Source organism: Thunnus albacares, chromosome 8, assembly GCF_914725855.1.
Source record: "Thunnus albacares chromosome 8, fThuAlb1.1, whole genome shotgun sequence".
NCBI lineage: Eukaryota > Metazoa > Chordata > Actinopteri > Scombriformes > Scombridae > Thunnus > Thunnus albacares.
In genome coordinates this window covers 28,421,856-28,447,450 of record NC_058113.1, presented here as the reverse complement: position 1 = coordinate 28,447,450, position 25,595 = coordinate 28,421,856, and the positions used below count along the sequence as shown (strand labels likewise).

Sequence of the window (25,595 nt, the reverse complement as noted above, 5' to 3'; positions counted from 1 at the left end):
AGTGTATAAACATAAAAACAGAGAAGCCTATTTGAAGCAGCATGACAGTCTCACACACACAGAGAAATTATCAGTGCATTTTAGATAATCGAAAATAATATAGCAGATTATTTGAAATATTTTTTCCAGGAAGTAATCAATGTATACGGATCAGATCGTGGGGTTCACTGGACTGGCATATTGTAGATTACTACAACTTCAAATGAGGCTAATGTCTGTGTTGTACAAGGGGATCATACTACAATTCATCTGGTTTTCAAATTAGTGGGCGAGAGTGGAAAAGTATAATCATCTCATTAGGGACATTTACACACAACATTCAGGCAATCTCCATGCGCAACAGCTCAAAACAGCAACAGGGATGCCAGAATAAAACTTGTATCAATGCTCCCAAATAATGAGAAAGATATTAGTGGGAGTCTGTTTGTTTAGAGAGTAAAAAGGCAATAAATTGTTCCTGGACCCTGACGAAAAACCACAATACATAATTTTCCTTGCAGGGTAGTTGTGCTCTGCATAATAAAGGAAAAAAAATCACTATTCCACTATCAATTCAAGAATGCCTAGTATATGGTGCCGAATGGTAACTTTGTGGTTTACTTATTGTTATTTATCTCCAATAATCTAACTCCTGTATTTCTACAGAGACTTATTGTGTCTGTGAACAGGGGAATTCATTCGGAAAATAAAACCCTTTCGGCCAGTTGTCAGGCGCTGAACTGGACCGTCGCTGAAATGTTGGAGCGGCCCCAGAGCCCAAGGCTACACACACAGAAGCTTAGCTGATGGTCCTCAGTCTATCTCAGCCCGGTGTACAGGACCTTATTCCGCGGCGAAATGCCACCCAAAGAGCTACAGCTGACTGGACTTCAAGCACCGGCTGCTGCCAAATGAAGTTCTAGGTAAAATATATTTTTCCACTGAAACTTAAACTTATTTGCATGCTGAGTGTTGTGTGTGCTTTGCATTAGTTTACTTGTACTGTCATGTTACAGTTTGAATGATAACTTTAACTTTAATAAGGCAGAATGTTCTTTACATTTGGAGATGCTCATTAACAACTTCAATTTCATTACAGATTCTGTAAAGGTTGCCTTACTTGAAACTTGTTTAAACTAATTAGTATTTGTATGAATTATTCTGCTGTACATTTCACACCTATTTGATATATTTTAGCACTTTAATATTGCATGCATTTAATAAAGCACAGTATAATTTGAGTGAATTAAAATATTGTTCATGGTTTGTATGTGATCCCTGTTTTGGGTGTAGTTAGTCGGACACATGATAGCACATAAAGCAGGTGAATCTTATTATACTACTGGAATATATTAAGATATTGTATACTGTATGCTAATGTACTTCATGGCTTTGTATTGCAATATGCTATGCAAATGCTTTTTTCGTACTAGGATGGAAATGTTGCAGAGGAAGGGAAACCTGAGGAGAGGAGTGGGGCTCTGCCTTCTGCTGTTGGCTCTCGTACACGAGGCCACAGGCCAGAGAAGAAAATCAGGACGCAGGAACAACTACAGGCTGCATGATGATGGAGGAAATGGTAATTCTTAATATGAGGTCTCCACATGTTGGTGGTGATGGTCAGTTACTGGATCCTGTGGGTGTAACAGGCTCCAGGTAGGAGGATCAGACATTCATTCAGACGGAGGAACAAAGCTGACTCCTGTCTGGGCTTATATTTAATGTGGTTTTCTTTGGAAAGTGCAAGGTGATGGATTGTCAAGTCAGGCCAGACAAGTAAAATTGATACATGTGACACAACATCTTCATAGCGTAGTGTTGTAGTCAAGTCCCTAAACTTGTATTCTCAAACCTTTAATGTTCAAAATTCAAGTCACCAAAATGATGTCTGTGTCTAAACTGAAGTTCTGAAGTGATCCATGCTGTTACCAGTGTTTTCCCTGGGTGTCTTTTTTATTTTTATTTATTTATTTATTTATTTTTACAGATTTTGCATTCAGTGCTGCTTTTATATGTCATATGACCATGACCTGTGAGCTTTAGATTTTTTGGTTCAATCTCTTACATTTGACATGTGGCATTCTCACTCTTAGACATGTTGCATCATCCTGCTTGTATTTGTATTTGTGTTTTTGTTTTTCGCTGTCTCTAGCCATATAAAGGCCCGTGTTCATAGCCAACCAGATTTAACACTGAAAAGATCATCTAAACCTCTACAAGCAAGAAGACAAGAAAAGTCTCCCTGCCTTGAGGGATGCTCAGCCTCAAATTCCTGTATTAGTCTCTGTTTCAAAAAGGCTGAGTGACCTATGATGCCATCTCAGAGGCTTTCACATCGTAGTAAGATTAAAAGTCTCTGGAGAAACATTTAACATCTTTGTAATTGTTGAGTAAGACAGTTGTTATATTTAAAGCCACTATATGTTGGAATTTTAAATGTTTGGCTTTGGCGACTCCTAGTGGTAGTATCAAAAACTACACTGTGGTAGACCAGGGCTGCAACTGATAATTATTTTCACTATGGATAATCTGTCATAAAATTAGAAAATATTGGAAAATACCTCTCAAAATTTCCCAGAGCCCAAAGTGACAACTTCATATTGCTTGTTTTGTCCAACCAACATTTCCCAACCTGAAGATGGTGAATTATATAAATCAGCTAATCCTCACATTTGAGAAGCAGTTTAGGTTAATAAAAGATTTTAAACATCAATCAATTATCAAAATCATTGCTGTTTAATTCTCCGTCAATCGACTAATCCATGACTAGATTATTATTTCAGTACTACTTTACTATTACTACTGGCCTTAAACCCTACTATATATTGATATGATTGGTAAAAACATCGTAGAACCTCAGTAGAGGACATCTATGAACAACCGTGTAGAAATATCAGTCTTGTAATTTCATATAAAGTTAGGCATGGATTCTTCAAAGAACCATGTAGATGCAACATTTCACCATATTCTGGTTTTCCTAGTTTAATGAATCTGTAATGTGGCCTGTGGTTTTGGGGATTTCTTTCTCCCACAGCTATGGCATGTTCACTGGAGGTGGCCTTCATCCTGGACAGCTCGGAAAGTGCAAAAATATTCCTGTTTGAGAAGCAGAAGGCCTTCGTGTTGAGCTTCAGCACCCGCCTGTCCATGCTGCAGGTAACCGGCTGGACGCTGAAGGTGCGAATGGCTGCGATTCAGTACAGCAGCTCCGTGGCTGTAGAGCACAGATTCACAACCTGGAAAGACCTGGATTCATTCCACGGTCGAGTCAGCACCATGAACTACATCGGCCACGGCACCTACACAACCTACGCCATCTCCAACGCCTCACAGCTGATGGTGCAGGAGACGCCGGCAGACAGCGTCAGGGTTGCAGTGCTGATGACCGACGGGGTCGATCATCCCCGCAACCCTGATGTGATTGCAGCTGCAGCGGAAGCCAAAGGTCATGGCATAAAGTTCTTTGCTGTAGGGTTATCAGATATCGCCCAACAGAATAACGCCAAGCTCCGGGCCATCGCTAGCACACCTGCTCAGCAGTTTGTTCAAAGTCTTCTTGATCCTCAGCTGGAGGAGAAGCTGCTCAAAGAGATGGTGAGTGTTGGCTTCAAGTGAGACGACCTCACTTACGATGGTGTTTGTGTCAACATGAGAAAAAACGAGGACAGCATATCAGGATGGTTTTTTTTCCACAAGAGAGTTTTGAAAGCAAGAAATCTTGGTATCTGGTCAGTCATTACTGACAACTTAATACCAACCCCCAAATGTGTTAGTTACTGTATTTTTTTAAACAAATGTAATGTACTAGTGGCTCTAATTATTAAAGCCCTTATGTGTAGGACTTGAAACTCTCTTACTTTGGCGACTCCTAGTTGTAGTATCAAAAACGATACTGGGGCAGGCCATGGATCCAGCCTGGAGACAGTAAGAAGGAAGGGCTGAAAGTCAATTTAACAAACAAAAACTTGTATAAAACTAAATTATTTGAAGGATTCTGTAATAACATTAAAAAATGTACACATAATGTAGTTAATGTGTGGCCTGTGACTTTGGTGTTGCAGGACTGGTTGCTGGCAGCATCCTGGATTTATTGTCACTGAGTTAAACCAAGTAACATTTGGAAAAACGTAATCGTCAAATTAGTAGTTTAGAACACTTATCAGTGCCAGAGAGTTTAAATGATTTCAAAGTCAATTCAGTCAACTTTTATTAACTTATCAATCTATGTGATTCAACTTCTCTCTCAGCCTAACTGGGGCACAGAAAAATGTTTGTCTGATATGGTTTTTCAACAAAAAAATATAATTACCATTTTAAATTCCTTAAAATGGCATCTACTCCTTCTCCCTCATTGAAAAATCTCGAATCTATGAATATGTAAATAATTTTAATAATTCAAGTTTTCCAGTTGGACACAAGATGTCTCCTACTTCACTGTAAAGTCCATGCTTAGTGTTTGTGCACCGGAGGCTTCAAGTGTCCACATCACACTTGTGTATGTTGAATATTGGACCAAGATTGCTCTGCACATACATCATTCTGCACAGAAGCTTAAACATCCAACTGTAGGGGGAGGGAGGTTAGCAGTTTCACCTTGTAGCAGCAAGATCCTTGGCTTGAGTGTGTGAACCACATTGAACCAGGGGTTTCTTCTGGATGTTAAGATACAAAATATCACCTTTGTCCACCAAGCCAATGGCCACAGAAATTGAGTCTCAAGCGTTCAACTGTGGCTGGCAACTGCTCCTAAATAGCTCAAATACAGAGGTTAAATTAACTAAGAAATGAGGAATTGATTGCAATGCTTTAACTTCCCTGGACTGCCATTTATTCTGAATTTACCGAATGGCTTTTGAACAGGTGTAATGATCCTGAAGGTCTTAAGTAAAAGTCAATACTACTGTTTGACTAACATCAAGTAGACTGTCAGTGATTCTCAACCACATTTGTCACTTATACTCAAATGTCTGCAACTTTTCTTTACATCCAACAACCAACCTGACTGATATCGCTCACTCTCTCCCCCTTGTTTGGCTGAAGGTGGGAGAGTCAGCAGTTGTTGTGTCTGGTTGGATTGAAATCTTGGCTCTCTACATGGTTCCTACAGTGTGTTTATGTTGCTGTGTTCCCGCTCAGCTTCACAGCGGGTTCAAATCTCAGTGACAGAGTTGTGTCTGCATGGGGGGCTTCCCCGCCTGTTTTACATTTTCCACACACGCAGAAATGTCAAACAACTACGGTAGGTCAGGGCCCGTCTCAGAGACTGGAATGACTTGTTCTGCTTTCCAGAAATATGTGATATTATTCATTCACATTTGTAGCTTGTAAGAAAGACTCTATGTTATATCAAAAGTATTAAAGGAAGAAGTTATCTAATAAGAACCAAAGTTTTACCAAAACTTACATCAATGAATAACATGAAGCTGCAAATCTAACATTTTTTGTCTGATGTTGTTTTGCATCCAGGGTGCAGTTGCATTTGAAGGGGTAAGGATTTCCATTTAATTCAACATTTACATTGACTCTAATTAAACAGTATAAATGGTTGCACTGACTTATTATATTTCTCTCTAATAGTGTCCACAAGCTCAAGTGTGTTTGTGTGAAAGAGGAGATAGAGGCCCTCCAGGAAGTACAGTGAGTTTTCAGAAATCAATGAAACATCGTCATCATAAAACAGACGATAATCTTTACCAAATTTCAGCTTTCTGTTTGCGTTGTTCTGTATTTATTCATCTTAAACATACATGTAGCATCACCTTTCCTTTTAGCATCTGACTTACAATGCACCATTATGAATTTCAGGGTAGAAAAGGGGAGCCAGGTTTCAGAGGGTCACCTGGTTCAAAAGGAGCGAGGGTAAGTTATAATGTGAAGAGACAAAGAATGATGTCTTAAAGGTTGGTCAAGTCTGTCTTAAAACAACAGTCAGGTGCCCAAATGAACACTGAAGCATGTTTTTCTTGTTGTAATCATTCCTCCTGTTCATACTGACCATTAGAAGATCCCTTCATAATGAACTTACAATGTAAGTGATGGAGGCCAAAATCCACAAGCCTCCTTGGTAAATGGACTGCATTTATATAACGTCTTTCTAGTCTGCTGACCACTGCCTACACTGTCTTTGGGAGTAGTTTTGGGGTTCAGTATCTTGCTCAAGGACACTTTGACATGTGGACTGGAGGAGCCAAGGATCAAACCCCCGATCTTCCAATTAGTGGACGACCTGCCCTTCCTCATGAGCCACAGCCGACCCTCCTTCTGTGCAAAAATGTATTAAAAGTTTATCTGAAGCTAACATGAAGCTTCAGCCATCCAAAATACCTTTCCAATATCTTTCAAAGTTTATCTTTTCAGTGCCAAATTCTTCATTTTTGCACAAAACGAGGGCTGTGGATTTTGTCCCCCATCACTTACATTGAAAACACATTTGGAAGGGATCTTTAAATGGCCAGTATTAACAAGTGGAATGATTACAATGAGCAAAACCTCTTTCAGTGATCTCAGTTCATATGGACACCTGACTGTTGTCTTAAGACAGACTTTATGCAGCTTATTGTGAGTTGATTTCATTTTAACAGGGGGAGTCTGGTGTGAATGGTCGACCTGGAAATGATGGTCCTGAGGTAAAATATATCTCCTTTTTCCCTTTTGCACAACTACCAAGATGTTATGTGTTTCTTATCAGGAGATAATTTTGAACTTCTATTTTCATGTTTTACAGGGCCGTCCAGGTTATAAAGGCAACAAGGTGGGTGTCTGTACTTCTTTTACCTCTGGCAACAAGCTTATCAGCTCTTTCCCATGCAGTATATTTAGTGAGCCTTGATGTTCTTATAAGATAGAGTTTAAATCTATCTGTGTGCTCTTTTAGGGGGAGAGAGGAGACTGTGGCACTCCAGGGGAAAAGGGTGACCCCGTATGTACATTGTTAACTACATTATTTTAATAAATACCAAAGAATTTGTCCTCATACTGAATTAAGTGTCATCTTTCAGGGCCCAGTGGGACCTCCTGGCCCACGAGGATCAAAAGGAGAACAGGTAAAGTGGCTGGATGTTTTTCTTTATTTAATTTAACAGTATTGATTATGAATCTGAGCAGCCAAAGATGATTTTGATCTTTTAAACCCTATAAACAGAATTTTTGTAGAGTAAATAGAGTAAATTATATATGAAAAATAGCATTTATTGAGTTTTTGTGGACTGCCTGCTTGTCAAAAGTAACATATAGCAACTTCACATATATCCAGTAGAACTAAGAGAAATAAAATTATTAACAAATGTCAAGAAAATGTCTTAATTAATGACTGTTAATCTCACATCAACTCTGCCACCTCTGTTTCCTGCATACTGCAGAAGGACAGAGCCTGAATTCAGTTTTTTTATCATTCATCCTGCTTATCAAAAGTTTTTCTCAAGCTTGCAACTTCATGTATAAGCAGAAGAAGAAGCAAAAATTAAAAGATTAAAAAAATGCTAAAGAAATACTTGTGAAGTAATTTCACTCTGACAAACTTTCATAGATCACGATCTTATTAGTGACTTATCATTAGATTTCTCAGTTTATTTTGTCATTCCAGGTTTTTCAATTTAGAAACAACTTCATGATTTTTTAAAAAATGTTGTAATTTAATTTCTGTCACCGCCACCCTCATCCTTCACACCCTGAACAGACAGTTCCCTGACTGCTGTTCACATTGATACACAGACATCACGATACATCAGACAGTCCGTTCACTCTCCAATATGAAAAATGGAAGTGGAATTTGTCTTTTATTCACTTCTGCACTAATGGAATGTGAATATTGGATTATGGGTAATCCTGATACTAATGTGGCTATCCAAAGCAGTGAATCCAGGCTTGCAGGATATTATTCTTTTGCAGGAACAGACTTTGTGTGGTGGGATTAGTGCAGGGACCTGGCCGCCCAGCACCACTCTTCCTCCTCTGTGCCACTGGCACAGTGTCAGTATAACCTTGTTATTTTGTGAACTCGGCCTGAGAATCGAAGGACATGAAAGCTGTGAATGTTTATTTTGATCCTGTCGTATTTTTCATTCCGTGGTGGTGGGTTGGTTTTGACGTGCACATCGGTCATACAACGTGGGGGCTTCATTTTAACCTCATACATGATGGGTTTTGGGGTTTTTTTTGTGCTGCTGGTTTACAATTTCACCACATAAGATTAAAAACAATATATACTTTAATGTTGTAGTTGTGATTAAAGCAAATTCCTATGTTGCATTGAAGGATTGTATAAGCTTTTAAATTTGTTTTGCAGGGTGCGTTAGGACCACCTGGAGAAATGGGACCTGAGGGCACAGTGGGACCTAAAGTGAGTTCAACCACAAAACTTTCATTATGCATTGAAATTTGGGGAATTTTTTTGATTGTTTCCAGCAGCAAAAGTTTGATTGTTTAGACCGACTGTCGATTACAAGCACTACAAAATCTTATCACACACAGATGAAGTCACCAAATAGGAGATTTCATTTATATCTTTGTGGATGTCTGAGAGAGCAAGAAAAACACATCACTCTACCTACGAATCCCGCAATATTTAGCTAGCAAGGTTATTTAGCCTCAGTATCATTTGAAATAAGCACTATGGAGACCAATCAATGAGTAATAGGATCATTATTGTGCATACTATCTTGAGGATAAAAAGAATTGTTGTTTTGAGAATGACAGTGTAATTTTGAGGGGAAAAAACCACAATAGTACAAGAATAAAGTCATATTTTTATGAGAAAAAAGGAATAATATTGTGAGAATCAATGATTAGGTTTAGTAATAGGCTATTCTCATAGATTTGGATCTTTTCCCTAAAATATTACAACATTTTTCTATAACAATAATAGGATTTATTCTTTATTCTAGACATATAACAACCTTTTCCTCGAAATAGAGGGAAATAGCAAGTCTGGCTCTTGTGTAAGCATTACATATGTAGTAACACCTCTGAATTAATATGTTGTATTCTGTTTGTTGAATGTGTACACAAACAGAAGCATAAAAATGAAAATTTGCGGTTTTAGAGGTTAGTTTTAAAGGGTTGTAATAATAATAAAATGCAATACCATATTTCCACTTTAAGATCTGAAATTCATCTATCAACACTCACAACTTACAGAGCATTCTGTCTGTAAAAACATGATTACATGGTCAACTAAAAAATGTAGTTATTTAAGATGTTTCAGAAATTTGGGGGGTTATTTTTTCTCAAAATTATGGAACAGTGTCCTTCATTTGTGACATGCCAGTATTCACATGCTGTGCTTCCAAGACACTTTCTACACAACATATGTATTGTCAGACACCATTTTTGGCAAAAACAACCTTTAAAATGTGTGCGCAAGTCTAATAATATCCTGATTCCTCCATCACCACAGAGCTGTCCCGCAGCTTTTTCACAAAGATGTCTTTATTCAGATGACATGTCATGTGATTTATAGTGCATCCAGGAAAAAAAAAATTATAGAAGGAACAAAGCAGTGCTCTTCATTTCATAAATACCACAAAAGGTTGCAACTAGACTGTAAACTGATTAAAAAGAGGAGTATGATGTGTATTTGTATCGAATTTCCATCAGATATCACTAAGATATTACTCTAAATGGCACAAACACAATCTAATAAAGTTTCACAGCATTAGTTATACTTATTGTGAAAGCATTTTAAAAGACAAGGATGAACTCTGTTTATTTAATTCTCCATGTAGAAAATGTACTACAGTTAAAATTCTACAAACTGCATGAGGTTGAAGTTTTTTTACAGAATATGATGCATGAAAAACCTCTCAGGATACAAATGACAATGTGAAAAACTTCTCTAAACAGCTGTTAGCATTTGTAATGTTACTTGATGATGTGAATAGATTAGACTTGGATGGTTGTTATGTGTATTTTCTTAGTCTTGGTTGAGTTGTGAATTTATCTGCGTAAGGGCAGCGTCATCAGCAAACATGTAGAGGAGGCAGAAAGGTGAAAATTTTACTGATTGTCCTTCAACCAGTCTTATTTTTACTCTTTCAAAACAAAAAGATGCACCCTGCATGTGTTACTGTGTAAACTATAAAAACTGTAACCTGTTTCCAGTGTTGAACCACCATCACATGAAATGAAACCCTCTAAACTTGTGTACTTGTCACAGGGAGACAGAGGGCCCAGCGGTGCCTCTGGACCACCGGGTGACATTGGTATTGGATTCCCAGGAGCCAAGGTGATGTATTTATATTTACAAAACATCCTCTTCAGTCAAATAATCGAAATCAAATTTATACCTAAATGTACTCTTAATTTGTTTCTTTTATATAAGATTTTATATAATTTCTAAAAGTCTAAGTGGAAGGTTTGTGGAGTATCTTTAGCAGTTTGTTCTCACATTGGCTCATTTTAAGTGTTAAAGAATATTAGAGATTTTAGATTTCTTCATGCATGTAAACCCATGAAAAGTCCCCAATAGTTGCAAAGAAACACCCCATTAATAAATAAGTTTCTATCATAGTGAGATAATAAAACAGACATAACCTTAGACATAGCCTTAATCCTACTTACTGGGGTACCTGCAGACCCCCAAGGTATACTTTTTATCATATCTCACAGGTGCTTTATTCTATCATTCTAATTTTTAATGACTTTGTCAACCAATTTGTTCCTAAGGACTTCATATCATTGTTTTCTATTTCTGTTTTAATTAGTGCTTTGTAAAAATGTAAAAAGCAAAGTATACCCCAGTCAAAAGCATCCAATTCCACCTATGCAGTTTTAATAGAAGGAACTATTTATTGAGTTCATGTTTGCCATGGGTCCTAATTTAAAGTATCACACACTATCGGGGGAGGTCGGGGCACTCTGTCAGTCATTTTGAAGGCTTTGTGGGAAGATTATACTTCGGATAAAAGCTGCAATTTGTATTAAAAATAAATAAAAATTAACATTAACATTAAATTAACATTTTACTATGATGGTTGTTTCTTACAGTAGTTTATTCTCATCCTTGTATGTTAAATATGTTGGTAGGATGAGGGTTAAAGGTGCTGAGTTGTGATGTTTGATGCTTATAGGGTGAAAAAGGCATTCAGGGAAGACCAGGTCCCACAGGTCCTGTCGGTATCGGAGAACCAGGACTAGCAGTGAGTATTAAGATCATGTTCTTGTATTGCAGTGGTGCAACTGCATCAAGATCTCGTACACGGTTGATTACTTTCAAGTCCATCTAATGTGTAACTGTGTCTTGAAAATATAACCACACATTTGTTTCAAAAGTGACACTGATAAATAATAAACGTAAAGCTACACTTGGCAAGATTTTATACACAAATACACTCTTATTATCTGTTTGTTACAGTTTGTCAGGTGAATGCATTTAGGAGGGAACGAGTTGACAAATAAAAATCTAACGGAACAATTTCCTGAACAGCAGTGGAAGACTTCTCCATTCAGAGAAAGCTGGATTGCCGATGCTAGATTGTTTCAGCTTCACTTCCAGCTGGTTCTCTTTGTTATTATGCATCGTAGGCCGGCCAAGATGTCAAACAGCGTATTCTGTGCACTTTGCCAATATCTCCTTCCAGGACTGTCTCTTGCACTATTAAATGGTTCAAATCAATCAATGTGCTCCAGTCTTTTCTCTCTAAAATCTCGTTCCAGGTTTTCAGGGAATTAAGACTTTTCAGCTACTTTTCAAACCCCCTCTGCAACCTGGAGCGCCAATATGGAAAGTTGCCTGCTGCAGCTTCTGTCTAATGTGCAGCCTCAGTGTATTTTAGTCTTATAGATCCCTTAGTAGGAGACTTTAGTTTTCTCCTGTATATGTAGATTTTATTTAAAGTTGCTCGTTTGTTCCAGGGTCCCCCCGGACCACCTGGAGCACAAGGGAACTCTGGTCCGCCTGGGGAGGGGCTTCCAGGGCCAAAGGTGAGTCAAGTTCTTAACATTTTGACCATGTGTTTGGCTAAAGCAGCAGCTAAAAAATAATAAGTGACCTAAACGTATGCAGATTTTCATTTCAACCAAATCTGACAGTGTATAATTTACTGATCCCGACTTGTCATACTGATCCGCTTCTACAATATGAAGAAAAAACTGAAGTCTTGGGTCACAGTGATATTCATAAACAGTTGGAAACGGTTATTGTCTGCTCTTACTTTTAGAATTATACAAAACTGTTAGATGTGTCCTGGGAGTTGTGTTTTTTTCTCCTGAAGGCAATTACATAAAGAATAATTTAAATAGACAGAGTAGCTGTCTGAATATTGACAGTTGATATAATGGAGCTGTTTCCTAATAGAGGCGACAAACACCAATATAATGCAATATTATGTAATACAATTAATATAAATCCAGTAGTGATTTTTAGACAGTATGTGTACCGTCTGACCAATAATAACCAGACATGATGCTGGTTTAACAGCATTTGCAGGGTTTCCTCTGCTGTTTGGAGAAAATCCTACCTACAGTAGACACCTATAGTATCTTTAGTGTTGGGTCTTTGCATATTCTTATCTGAAAAGCAAACATGATATTTGTATAACTGATAATGTTTATTGCAGATGTATAGCAAAACACATTGATTCATAAAAAACGAAACCAGAGAAGATTTCCCTGATTGCTCCAAAACATCGAGTATTTATTCAGGAATTTACATTATTGGCCTAATTATGACATCTGAAATACGTTGGTCATGTGCGAAGCTTTTTGAATTATGCAAACTGTAAGTTAGACTTACTGCTTTTGTTTTAGGGTGATCGAGGGTACGACGGCCCCAGGGGCAATCGTGGGCTTCCTGGTGTTGGGGTCAAAGGTGACAAGGTAAACTTGAGATTGATCCATTGCTTACATGTTCAGTCCACTTGAGGATATCTGTTCTATTTTAAATGGTCACACACGCCTCATATACTCAGATACAGAGCTGGATCTGGGTCTTTGATGAGTGTATGTCTTGTATATCTTTATGAAATGAAGATAAAGTAAAATCTTTTCTCAGGGCAATCTGGGACCACCTGGGATTGTAGGTCCAATTGGTGCTCCTGGTTTAGGACTTCAAGGAGAAAAGGTAAAAAAAAAAACTGAATTAACTGATGTCAGACTGTTACATGCAGACTGTTGTTCAATGTGGAAATTCATTGCTCAAATCCAAGGGAAGAAAATCGTGTTCCTGTCCAAAAATCACCAGGAAATTTCACCTTCTGCCAGCCAGATTAAATTAGAAAACTCAGTTTGCCAGTATAGATTTGTGTTTTCTCCTTCATCTTCGTTCTCTCAGGGTGATCAAGGCCCAGTTGGACCTTCAGGCCCGAGAGGAGCTCCAGGTATCGGAATAACAGGACCGAAGGTAAGACAGGAGGGTGACCACCATTAACTGATGGTGTCTCTGTCTCAGAAACAGAGACGAAAATACTAATTGTGATTGAAGTTCAGCTGATTCTCAGTCTGATTGCATCTAAATTGTTATGCATATTTTGTCACATAAATATGAAAGAGAGCAGGCTTGTAAATTAAATGTCTGGGACTTTGAATCAGATAAACTGTCTCCATCTAAACTATGGAGCCAACAGACACATCCAGTTCAGGGTTCACTTAAGGTTCATCTCAGAGATGTTTTTTAGTCTGAACTATGAGGATAACATCCTTCAAAATGAAAACTAAAAGAGAAATTGGTAAATGAAAACATTTTTCTGAACTATAATGGATATTCAGACAGTTAAATGAAAAGTTTTTTTCATTTTTGAATATGAAATTCTCCTCTTTGATTTCCCTTTTTCCTTTTAAAGATGCACTAACCAATGTTTTATATTAACAATGGATTAAATTACGTGATGATCCCACAGAAAATTATCTCTAGACTCTGCAGATGCTCTCAGCTTGTTTAGGTTATACAGCCCACAACTTTGTTCAGTCTCATCACTGTTATGGAACTTTCCATCTTTACAATTTGGGTTACATTGGGTCAAACCTGGGCCTTGAGGTCAAACTGTAATTCTTAAGTAGAAAGGGGACATTCTCTGCTCTCCTTGAGACTTGAGAACCCTCTGTGATGTTTTGGCGAAGCAGAGACCTCTCTGATAAAGGGTAAATCAGCATTGCCATGGTTACCAAGGTCGGAGGGGGCCTTCCTAGACAACACAGATAGGTGAATGCGTAGCCAGAATGTGCTGACGGTGACCTGAAGTTCCATGCAACGTGACCTGAACTAACACGGGTAAAATGCAGTTCCTTGCTTAGAAACTAGTGAACCAATTAGACTAACAGTCAGACCTTCAGGTGGCAGAACGGAAAGAGACAGCATCGGAGCAGAACACTCTGGTGTTTACTGTTTTCAGTTCTCCGCTTGGCCAAGTGCTTTCAATAAACATTTTCAGCATTAAGACATCAAAGGCTCGTGTGCACTTTCTCCACTGAGGTGCTGACCATCGCTCAATATCTCCATGACAATCACTCTCATCAGTGTTGTTACCAGCCACTGCAGGCTCTGATATATCAGCTGTATGCTACATGCCCAGCATGAGACAGACAATGTTTATGACTAGCTGGTGAACGTAGTGGAGCATTTAGCAGCTAAAGAGACAGATATTTCCCTCACAAGCTGTTGGAGACCAAAACAGAGCTAAAAGGAGAGTGAATATTGGACTTACATTCATCAGGTGGACAGAAACATGACTCCAAATGAATGATAATGTTGCTCTGTGTCTGCTGGATGTGTAAATAGACAACTCAATAAGGTGATAATATGTCAATTTTGTATTTACACCTTGCTGCTTTGCCCACAAGTTGCAAAATATACATATTAATGCAGGTTTAACCTTTGGTTGATGACCATTGATGGCCTACTTACCCTTAGTACTACTATAGAAAATAATTAATTTCCCACTTCCTACTTTAATTTTCTTTCTAGGTGAAATTATCCTCAATATTGAACAGTGACACAGGTGGCTTTATTGTCATCCTCACAGACTTGTGTTTGTGTTATGTTTAGGGAAACCAGGGACTCCTGGGTGAGCCTGGACTGCCAGGTGAGAGAGGTGTGGGAGAACCAGGACCTAAAGTAAGTGTGCTGTTCCCCTCTAAACACTACTGCACTACTCCATCCACACTACTCTGTAGCCACCACTGTATATTGAATTGTAGAAGAAAAATCTAAAATTGCAGGTCACATACTGTATGTTAGCTTTGTTGTTAAAATGCGCAGCAGGCCTCTTCAGAAATAATTAATATGATCTTGCTCAGAGTGACTTAAAATTAGAGCAACAATAAAAGATTGATTCCTAAAGCATTTATATTACAAGAAGTTGAAAGTAAGAAGGTCAAAAGTCAGAGCGGTTTAGCAGAGAATAATCTGTGATAAATGCAGTCAGTAATCTCTTTTGTTTATTTTACTTTGCATACTCACATTCAATCTCATTTCAGTCTCCATCAGTTTGCACCTCACCTACACTCTTCCGTGTTTTTTTCCTCTCTCAGGGCGACCCAGGGGCTGAGGGTTTATCAGGTATACCAGGTCAGCCAGGAGAAGATGGAGTCCCAGGACAAAAGGTTACACCACGATATAAAACCTGTTGTCTCTTTTTGAAATTCATTTTTAATATTTCTTACCGGTGCTGCTTCATTGACTGTTTTCAAATGACGACAGGGAGACATTGGGTTACCAGGAGCCAGGGGACCTGACGGAGCTCCTGGTAAAGGCGTCCCTGGAGAGAAGGTAATGGGATAAATTTCATGGTTGATGTATATACAGTAGAAATTAAACAGAAATTAAATGTAATCTGCACGTTTCCGGACACAAGAGGATCTTTATAAGATTACCTCAAAGTTGATGATTCAGAGGCTTGTTTGGAAGAATATGAGTAACAGTCTTGTGTTATTTTGGCAGGGAGACAGAGGGGACAGGGGGACCAGAGGCCAGCCCGGTGCAGTCGGTCCTGTGGGGCCAATGGGGCCAAAGGTATTTGTATGCAAAGCAGAAGCATTTTATATGAAAATATCATATAACAATTTTACACACACAGCAGCGTTAACAGCTTCAAAATGATCTTAGCAATAAAGTGGTGAGTAAAGTGTTGTCAAAAAAATAATGGCCAAAAAGTATGAAAATAAGACTCAAGTTGTAAAATATAGACAGAAATATGTTGACGATGCAACTGAGGATTATTTTCATAATCGATGAATCATCTCAGCTTTAAAATACATCAACAAGTCAATAATACAAGGCAACTGATACCAGACTTTTGAGGCTAATATCTATATCAGAAGGTAAAAAAACAGCTGATAGTGATACTGTGTATTGGCTGATATTCAGTTTTACACAAACAAACACTTTTGGGAGAAATCGCTCAACATTGCTCAGTAAAGACAAAGATATGTACTGAGGAAAGACTTTTGACAGTTGAAAAATAAATTTGATTATCAAAGGTGACAATAAATGTAACAGAAAACATTGAACATTAAAGCTTGCTAGAAATGAAATTATTGTAAATAATTGGCTATAAAAAATATACCAAAAAAAAGGAAAAAAATATACAAAATATGTTGAATTAATGTCTAATTATCATTAAAATGCAGTCTTTAAAAAATGTTGTTGAATTTCTATATCAATTTCTGTTGAATATTGATCCCAATACCAGCTAATTATATTGTTTTATCAATTAGGCCCTAATAAATACAGAGATTAAACCTAATCAACCATACTTTCAAGGCATTAATCAATAGATTAGATAGATTAGTCCCACCTTGTTGCCTTTAGTGTTAGTCTGATAAGTGTTTTCTGCTTTAGGGGGACCCAGGGAATGTGGGGCTACCAGGTCTAACTGGACCACCAGGGAGGGGTATACCTGGCGCCAAGGTAAGCCCCATGTGATGTTAACAAACAGTTGTTTAAACTATCAACAGCGGTAAGGTTGGTTCATTGATCTACCTTTATTTATCTGTCAGGGAGAACCGGGCCCACAAGGCCCAGCTGGAGCTGTAGGAGAGCCGGGGATCGGTATGACCGGACCAAAGGTGAGTTCAGCTCAGATTAACTCTTCACCGATGCTCCCATGAAAAGTAGTGACAAAGTGGTTTGTTTTGGTTTGTAGGGTGACAGAGGGTCACCTGGGCCTGCTGGAGCACCTGGATTTAAAGGTGAAGGCTTCCCTGGCCCCCCAGTGAGTATCAACCTCCATCATATGTTTACACTTCGTCATTTCATCATCACCATCACACACTAAGTCGTTTTTTAACACTGCATCTTAGGGACTGCCGGGGCCTCCTGGCTTATCAGGAGAGACCGGATCAGATGGCGTCGGTTTACCTGGACCGAAGGTAAAGATGACAGACATAAAAAAACATAAAACAAGACAAACATTATCAATGAGATGAGAAAATAGTTAATTCCTGTTGTAGAAGTTTCCTTCACTTATGCGATTCTCGGATTTTATTTGCAGAAGAAATCGTTTTGTGTGCTTTACCCTGGCTAATTTATTATCTGATTTTTCTACAACTTTATTTTCTGATTTTCTACTTTTATTGTGATATGAAGAATCCATAACTAATAATATGATAATTGCTAATATGAATTAGATTCTTGGATTTTACTTCCAGCGCTACTTGATTTTGTTTAAAGGCTTTTATGATCCAGGTTTTTCTTTGAGTCTGAGGTTCTATTAGTGTAATTATTGAACTATTTGTAGATATTAATACATTAATTAATTCCATAATCTACTGTTTTCTGTTCAGGGAGACAGAGGCTTGCCTGGACCTCCTGGACCTGCAGGGCCACCAGGAATTGCTCTAATTGGTCCTAAGGTAATCTGCACTGTTCAAAATGATGACATATGTATAATCTTTTAAAAACTGTAACTATATTACTATTTGAAATTCATGTTGAAATCTTTAGACACACCCAGTTTTTTTTCCTGTAGGGTACAGCTGGCCAATTGGGGCCTCCTGGTCCACAGGGGTTACCTGGAGAAGGTATTCAAGGACAAAAGGTAAAGCTGTCACCTGTGACCTGCTGATTCTGACAGTTTGATCAGTAGCTACAGATTATTGTAGCTAGTTGTATGATGCAGCTCATGAATGGTAATTGGACCTGGTTGCTCTTTGTACCATGAGTCACAATTCAAAATGTTAAAATGTGATAAAATTTGTTTTAAATTTGTCTAATTTTCTTTATTTTCTCTTGGTTTCTTTTGTCTCCTTTTTCTGAGAAGCTGAAACATGTTCTTCAGTGTTTCTGCCCATATTTTAAACTAAATAAATACTGAATGGAATAATTGAAAATAATAAGAATTTTTCAGTTAGCATTCATCAACTACAGCTTTTACCAGGCTTTGACAGTATGACACAGGTTAAGACTTGTAGGATAAGTTGAATACAATCAAGTTAATTCTCATCTTCTCTGTCAACAGATAAATTTATATCACCCTGTCTCATCAATGATAACACTCAACAACATCTTCTCCTCCCAACATACTGAGAGTACATAGTTCAATCTTGTTATGTACTGCATGTTTTTTTTAACTTTCTTTCCAGGGGGAGCCTGGATTTCAGGGGATCCCTGGCCCCAGAGGTCCTCCTGGACAGGGTCTGCAGGGGGATAAGGTAACAATTGCAATGTCACTAGTGTGAATCCAATACAACCATAAGACACAAGAATGTTGGTGGCTTCAAATGACAGAGCAAGGTACCTTCAGTTTTAAGAAGACTGACGTTCAGGTGATGGTTTTGGACTGCACTTGTACAGATATGAACATATCTGCAGGGGCTTTGTTACAGTAAGAAGGGGTAGGATGCTACTTGCTATCATCTCTATGCTTGTGTGACATTAGGGTGATAACACTGCTGTTGCTTTCCTCTTGCAGGGAGATCGAGGGTTCAGAGGTGAGAAAGGCAAAAAGGGAGACAGAGGTGAACCTGGAGAGACAGGAGCCATCGGACCTTTGGTACTGGATTTTGTTTTTTAGACACGTGATTAAGTGATTGTTCATTTGGCAGCAGATTGCCTTGTTGAGTTAAGATGTCATTCTTGAACACCTACCAGGTGAATGGGTGATAAATGATAATCTCTTTCAAATCACAGGGTAGAGTGGGACAAAAGGGAGAGCCTGGACTTACAGTAAGTGTCATACATCAATCATTAAACTGAAAGACATACAGTGCAATCAGCGGTATTGACACAGTGGTATGTTTTTCATTGTTTTAGCCCTGCACTTCAACACATTGGATCTGAAATGAAAGGGTGACTGAGGTTTAGGTGCTGCCTTTCAGTTTTAATTTGAGGATGTTCACATCAACATCAGATGTGACTGTATAGGGCTTACAGCAACATGAAGCCAATGAGAGGCGGCTGTGTCTCAGGAGGTATCGTCCACCAATCAGAAGGTCGGTGGTTTGATCTCTGACTCCTCCATGTCCGCATGTCCAAGGGTCCTTGGTCAAGATACTGAAACCCAAATTGCTCCTGATAGTTGCGTCAGCACTTTGCGTGGTAGCTTGCCGCCATCGGGTGAGTGAGCAGCAGAAACATTGTAAGGCGCTTTAGATATAAATGCAGCCATTTATTTACCATTTAAATGGACAACTGAGATTGTTCGCATCCATTTTGGGTGATTAGTGTAGGTGTCATAGCCCTTTTAAATCACAGACCCTCCGTTTTAGAACAATACAGCAGGACAGTGATCCTTAACAGGCAGACAAGGCAACCAAACAGTCTTTTATGACCAAACAGGGTGAGTCAGATGATCTCAACCCATGTGAGCATATGTTTCACTTGCTGGTGACCAGACTGACGGCATGTACAGTACAGTGCAGGCCTGGCAGAGGATCGCCTCATTCATTATTCCGTACAGAATTAACACTCTATTGTTGACTTTAATTAAAATTACGATATCAGATTTTTAGACAATAGTTCACAGGCTATGGACACTACAATTTTCGTTCCATTTTAGGGCACCATATAGTGCATAAATTTACACTTAGAATTTGGACTCAAATAAAATGTTTGGTCAGAAACTTCAGACTTAAATCACTGACTGCAAAGGATTGGAATATACCAAATATGTCAACTTGTCCATATATGTTTCTGTCCCCCAAACATTGGGGACTCTGTATAAAGTCCTACACTGTTAAACTGATTTGGTTTTAAACACCCTCAAATTAAAGCTGAAAGCTAAAATTCTCAATGTCATTGATTCATTTCTGATAGTACTGTAAATCAGTGATGTACTAGTCCTGACAATATTGCAACTGCTGTCTTTCACAGAGGGAAGAAATCATCAAAATAGTGAGATCGATATGCAGTAAGTGATCAGAAACACACTTTCTCTTTACATATATTCACCTGCAGTTTCCACGTGGTGATTATTAAAGTCTATCTGTTCTTGTATTACCTAACTCTGCCTCCCTGTTTCCACAGGTTGTGGAGTGACATGCCGCCAAACCCCCTTGGAGCTCGTCTTCGTGATCGACAGCTCAGAGAGCGTCGGCCCCGACAACTTCAACGTGATCAAGGACTTTGTGAATGCCCTCATCGACCGAGCCTCGGTCAGCAGGGACACCACACGGGTGGGTGTGGTCCTCTACAGCCACATCAACGTGGTGGTGGTCAGCCTCAGACAGGAAGCCACTCGTGACGAGATCAAGTCTGCGGTACGCTCCATGACCTACCTCGGCGAGGGCACGTTCACGGGCAGTGCGATCCAACAGGCCAACCAGGTGTTCAAGGCGGCACGAGCAGGTGTCAGGAAGGTGGCCATCATCATCACAGACGGACAGGCTGATAAGAGGGACTCGGTCAGTCTGGAGAGAGCGGTGAAAGAAGCTCAAGGAAGTAACATCGAGATGTTTGTGATCGGGGTGGTGAACGAGAGCGATCCTCTGTATGAGGACTTCAAGAAGGAGCTCAACCTCATGGCCTCTGACCCGGACACTGACAACGTGTACCTGATTGATGACTTCAAAACACTTCCAGGTGAGAATTAACATATTAAAGGGCCAGTTCACCCAAATTATATAAAAAAAAACAGAAAAATTGCGAGTTCTGTTGTTATCCAGAGAAACAGGAACACTGTTTCTTGAAAAATACGTTGTTATTTAATTCTTTAAAGGCCCTGAAAACACATTTTCTCAGTCAGCTTCTTACTGCGAGTAATGTGACCCTACATGGACTATTTTCTGCCCAAGTTAGAACAGTTTTGGTTATTTCACAAACGGTGGCATCTGTGCACCAATCAGGGTTTAGAATCAGACATGCTTGAAATAGTATTTGATGACAGCTGGCTTGTTGTTTGGTTCCTGTCAATCAAATCTAGTCAATTTACACCCACACAGTCCGGATGAGGCTGCGTTTTGAGTGTTAAACTCAAAAAAACATCCATTCATCCTCCTTGTATTGCGGTGGAGATACATATCTTAAAACCTGGGCAAATACAATCTAAACTATCTGTATGATTTGGGTGAACTGATCCTTTAATGTAAAATACTCGAAGACAAGCACCACTTCCACAGAATCAACCTCTGTGCAAAAAAAACAAAAGCTGTCTTGTCAGTCATAACCGCTGATGGGGAAGTGTGTGTGTGTGTGTGTGTGTATGTACAGGAACTGAGGATTAGAAACTTGAACTGAAACCTGAAACACCCTCATAAACAACAATGTGTAAGAAATGAGAACTAAAAAATTATGTGGAAACCCTCACAGGAAACCTTTTGACCTTTTATTCCTTCACCTTCACTAAGAAGACAAGATTTAGTTTCAAGAAGGAGAGACTGTAAAGCCCCTTGAGGCAGATTTGCTATTTGTGATATTTGGCTTTAGAAGTAAAATTAGCATTTTAAACAATTTCCTCTGCTGACACTTGGTGGCAACACAGAATAAAGACTTCCAGTGCAGCTTTAAGTGGATGAGACGCTGCACTGCTTTGATCAAAACACACTGTGGTCATAAAATGAGCGCATAGTTATGTAGTTTGTAAATTAGTTTGTGAAATTTAAAAAATAATGGTCTCATCATTTCATCAGCATCTACTGACATGGCGCTCTTGAGCAAACTGCTTACATTTGATCAGTGTTTGAACTGAGCAGCTACTAATACAAGTATGAAGCTAATAATCATTTTAATCATTGATTTATCAGTCAATTATTTTTATGTTGAACCACTTAACCTGTAATACATCAGAAAATGGTGATTAATGGTGAAAATAGTGTTCAATTTACAATATAAAACAGAGAAAAGCGGCAAATCCTCACATTCAAGAAGAGAATATTTGGCTTTTTTGCTTGTTAATTCCCCTCAACAAATCATTGATTATCAAAACTGTTAACCATGAACTGATTAATCAAGCCACACAGTTCAATAGTAGTGTACTACATGGTTGTTGTTGTTGTGGTCTTGTGGTCTTTCAGCTCTTGAGAGGAAACTGCTGAGTCGTATCTGTGAGGATGGCGAAAGACATTTGTTCAGCTCTCTGCCGAGCTCCAGACTGCCTCCGGGAATCCCTGAAGTCTCCGGTAGTGTTCGGTTACCCCCTTACAAGCCCGACACAGACACACCCACCTTCACAGGAGACTTCAGGAGAGTCCAGAAAGTGGTGAGGAAAACAAATCTGCACTTTTTTTAAACCTACTTTTATCAATTTAGCAAAGTATCACCGGCAATATTCAGTAAAAATCATCTAAAACTTGCCCTATTTGTTTTCTCTTCAAAGTGGTTAGATCTTAAATGTTACACGAGACGCTATATTATCTGATAATCTGGCTATTGTTTGGTCTTTTTCTGGCACTAAGACTGCATTACAACTTTTTAAACTGGATTAGCTCCTCCAGAGGATTGGAAATCTGTGAATTCGCTAATTATTTTTTCTCAAAAAGCACAATACCAACCCCCAGTAAAGATGAAATATTGCTTGACATCACTATTATTTAAACTTAGATTCAAATATTTTAATATCATCACTTAAGTTATTTTAGCAGTGGTAGACTGAGTATGCTGGGAAACTCAGGAAACGTATATGTAACAAATTAATCTGAGCTCAAAGGTCCACTTACTAGCTTTCAACCACATCCCAAGTCCTCATTCGTCTTCTATCTTTTATCTTCTATACTGTATTTAACCAGGTAAAAGTCTCATTGAAATGAAAATTTCAAGAGAGACCTTGATGTGAACATTGTTACAACAATAAATACAAACAAAATGAACAGACTAAGACAACTGTTAAACACTACAAACAAGTAAACACAATATCCAATTTATATGCAATAAGAGTATAGACAAAATCCAGTTAAGATGCATAAATTAGTACAGTGGTGTAAAAGATAGCAACAGCCAGTAATAAAACATATAGCACATCTTTAGGCACTGGTCAGGTGCATCCAATAAAGGTAAAAAAGTTGATATTGAAGTATCAATATAGTTATAGTTAATATAGTTTTCTTGCCTGGAAGGAGAAACATGATTTATTCCTAAAGAAGAAGCTTCAACTTCAGCTTGGAAACAATGTTTTCAATGTTCTGATCAATAATGATGACCTTTGTATTATCGCACCTGGATAAATAAAAGGTATTAATTATTAAAACCTCTCCACTGTTGCAGCCCGGCCCTCCAGCGCCGCCCGACAGACAACCCATCACCCTGCAGAGACCCAAGACGGACGACAGAACCACCTCAGAAACTCAGAGGTTTCCATTCTTCGACAGGGAGCCCTTCAGACCGGTGACGGAGTTCCTCCCTCAGTTTGAGATCAAGAACCCCACCAACCGCATGGTGTTGACCGGAGCCATCGGGCCAGCGGGTCCCTCTCTGAAGTCCCCGCCTCAGGAGAAGATGCCACCGCTGCCTCCACCGACTCCTCCATTGCTGTCCTTCGACGCCGAAGCATCAGGTAACTGCTGAGAGTCGGCGGTAGAGTTACAGGTTACGACAAGGGAAAAAGAAATGTGCTCTGAATGTTTTAAGTTCTCAAACTGGATAAGTGTGCTTTGATTCATGATTCAAGAGTCATGTTGAAGATTTATTCAGACAGAACAATATGTATCATGTAACATCTGCAAATTGACAAGTAAGAAAAGAAAAACAGGGGATGCTTTTCTTCCAAAGAGATGCATGACAGAAAAAGTTTGAGCCACTGCTTTAAGATTTTAAAATTTTAATTATTTCTATGTGAAAATGTTTGAGATTAAAGTCTTGACATTTTATCTGAAATGTGGAGGTAAAGGTTTGAAACCAAACAATCACCAATCATCCAGAATTAAAGGAATAGTTTGACATAAAGACTGGAAGCAGGGAGGAAACAGACAGTCTGGCTCTGTCCAAAGATAAAAATCAGCACATCTAAAGCTGGTTTTACAGGAAACTATGTGCTGGGCCTATTTCTTGGCCAAGAGCAGTGACGTCCTGGAGTTTTGTTGTCACCGTGAGGTTGCCAAGCCAGCGGAGACTCCAGGAAGTCTCATCTAACTCTTAGCAGGATTGCAAAATGTCAAACATCATTAAAAACAACTGCAATACATTCACAGTAATTCAAGAATCTGATATATTGCAGACTTTCTGATATATATAATGTCAAAATGTATATGAAAGTTGTAAATTTTAACTATCTTCAACCATAACATGAAATATTTGAATTTCTACTCACATGTTTTCTGCAGCAGGGATTCAATCAGCAACTCACAGATTTATTTTTAAGCTTGAAAGTCCTTATTTTCTTTGCCGCCAACAGAAGAGCGCTGCAACCAGACGCTGGATCCAGGACCGTGCCGGGACTACAAGGTGAAGTGGTACTACGACGCCACGGCCAATTCCTGCGCTCAGTTCTGGTTCGGAGGTTGTCAAGGAAACAGCAACCAGTTTGAGTCCGAGAAGAGCTGCAGAGAAACCTGCGTCAAGGTCTAACGCGCCTGTTGTCACGAACATACACGTTCGAAAAAAAAAAAATGCTCATAGAACATTTTTCTCTGACTTTACATGAGACTTTTCCATAAATTTCACTTCAGCTTCAGTACCTTTAGTGTTTTTCTTGTAGCTGCTTTGACAAAGAGGGGGAAACAAACAGCGACTGTTATAGTGTTAACATTTTCAAATGTTCGGTAGGCTGAGTAATATGAAAAGGTTTTTTTTTTTTTTTTCTGTTGGCCAGAAGGATTTGCGTATTGTGTATTGTTATTTGTGTATTGGATGAACAGTCAAGCTACAACAGCAGAGAAAACTCTTTCTGTAATGTTAGTTGCAAACTGTTCTGTTAAATAAAAACAACTTTTTAACCACTAACCTTTCTTATTCAGAAAAGTAACCCTTTTGTATAATGCAATGATGTATTTTTTTACTTTGTTTTTAATGTTTATTATTGTATAATGTCGTTAAAAGAAAAACTAAAGCAAATAAAGTCATAATTTTTAATCATTATTGTTGCGTTTGAGGTTTAATACCCTTAATCATGATGTAGAGAAAACACACACACACAAAGGAAAACAGTGCTGTGATTGTATTTGGTCACGTTCACATGGGGTTTTCTCTTAAAATAATAATTTAAGCAGATATTGTTGTTGTTGTTGTGCGTCATCACTAAACCAAAGGTTTAGCAAATAAAAGAAAAAGAACAAAAAGCCAGTGAGAAGCAGAGCTTGTGTTGTTGGAAGTTGAAGCA

The 25,595-nt window shown here is 38.7% G+C and overlaps 1 protein-coding gene across 1 annotated transcript; it reads left to right on the top strand.

Moving 5' to 3' along the window:
• The first annotated feature begins 124 nt into the window (after nt 1-124).
• Nucleotides 125-24,864, top strand: col28a1b (collagen, type XXVIII, alpha 1b). Its single transcript, XM_044358539.1, has 35 exons — nt 125-902; nt 1,413-1,558; nt 3,014-3,573; nt 5,446-5,466; nt 5,557-5,616; nt 5,785-5,838; nt 6,561-6,605; nt 6,704-6,730; nt 6,854-6,898; nt 6,978-7,022; nt 8,264-8,317; nt 10,133-10,201; nt 11,046-11,114; nt 11,830-11,898; nt 12,724-12,792; nt 12,968-13,036; nt 13,247-13,315; nt 14,957-15,025; nt 15,442-15,513; nt 15,611-15,679; nt 15,851-15,922; nt 16,751-16,819; nt 16,909-16,977; nt 17,055-17,123; nt 17,212-17,280; nt 17,695-17,763; nt 17,880-17,948; nt 18,493-18,561; nt 18,822-18,902; nt 19,040-19,075; nt 20,222-20,258; nt 20,375-20,929; nt 22,360-22,544; nt 23,546-23,834; nt 24,672-24,864. The coding sequence occupies exons 2-35, from the start codon at nt 1,414-1,416 to the stop codon at nt 24,842-24,844; spliced, it is 3,591 nt and encodes a 1,196-aa protein (XP_044214474.1). The 5' UTR covers nt 125-902; nt 1,413; the 3' UTR covers nt 24,845-24,864.
• The last annotated feature ends 731 nt before the right edge of the window (nt 24,865-25,595 follow it).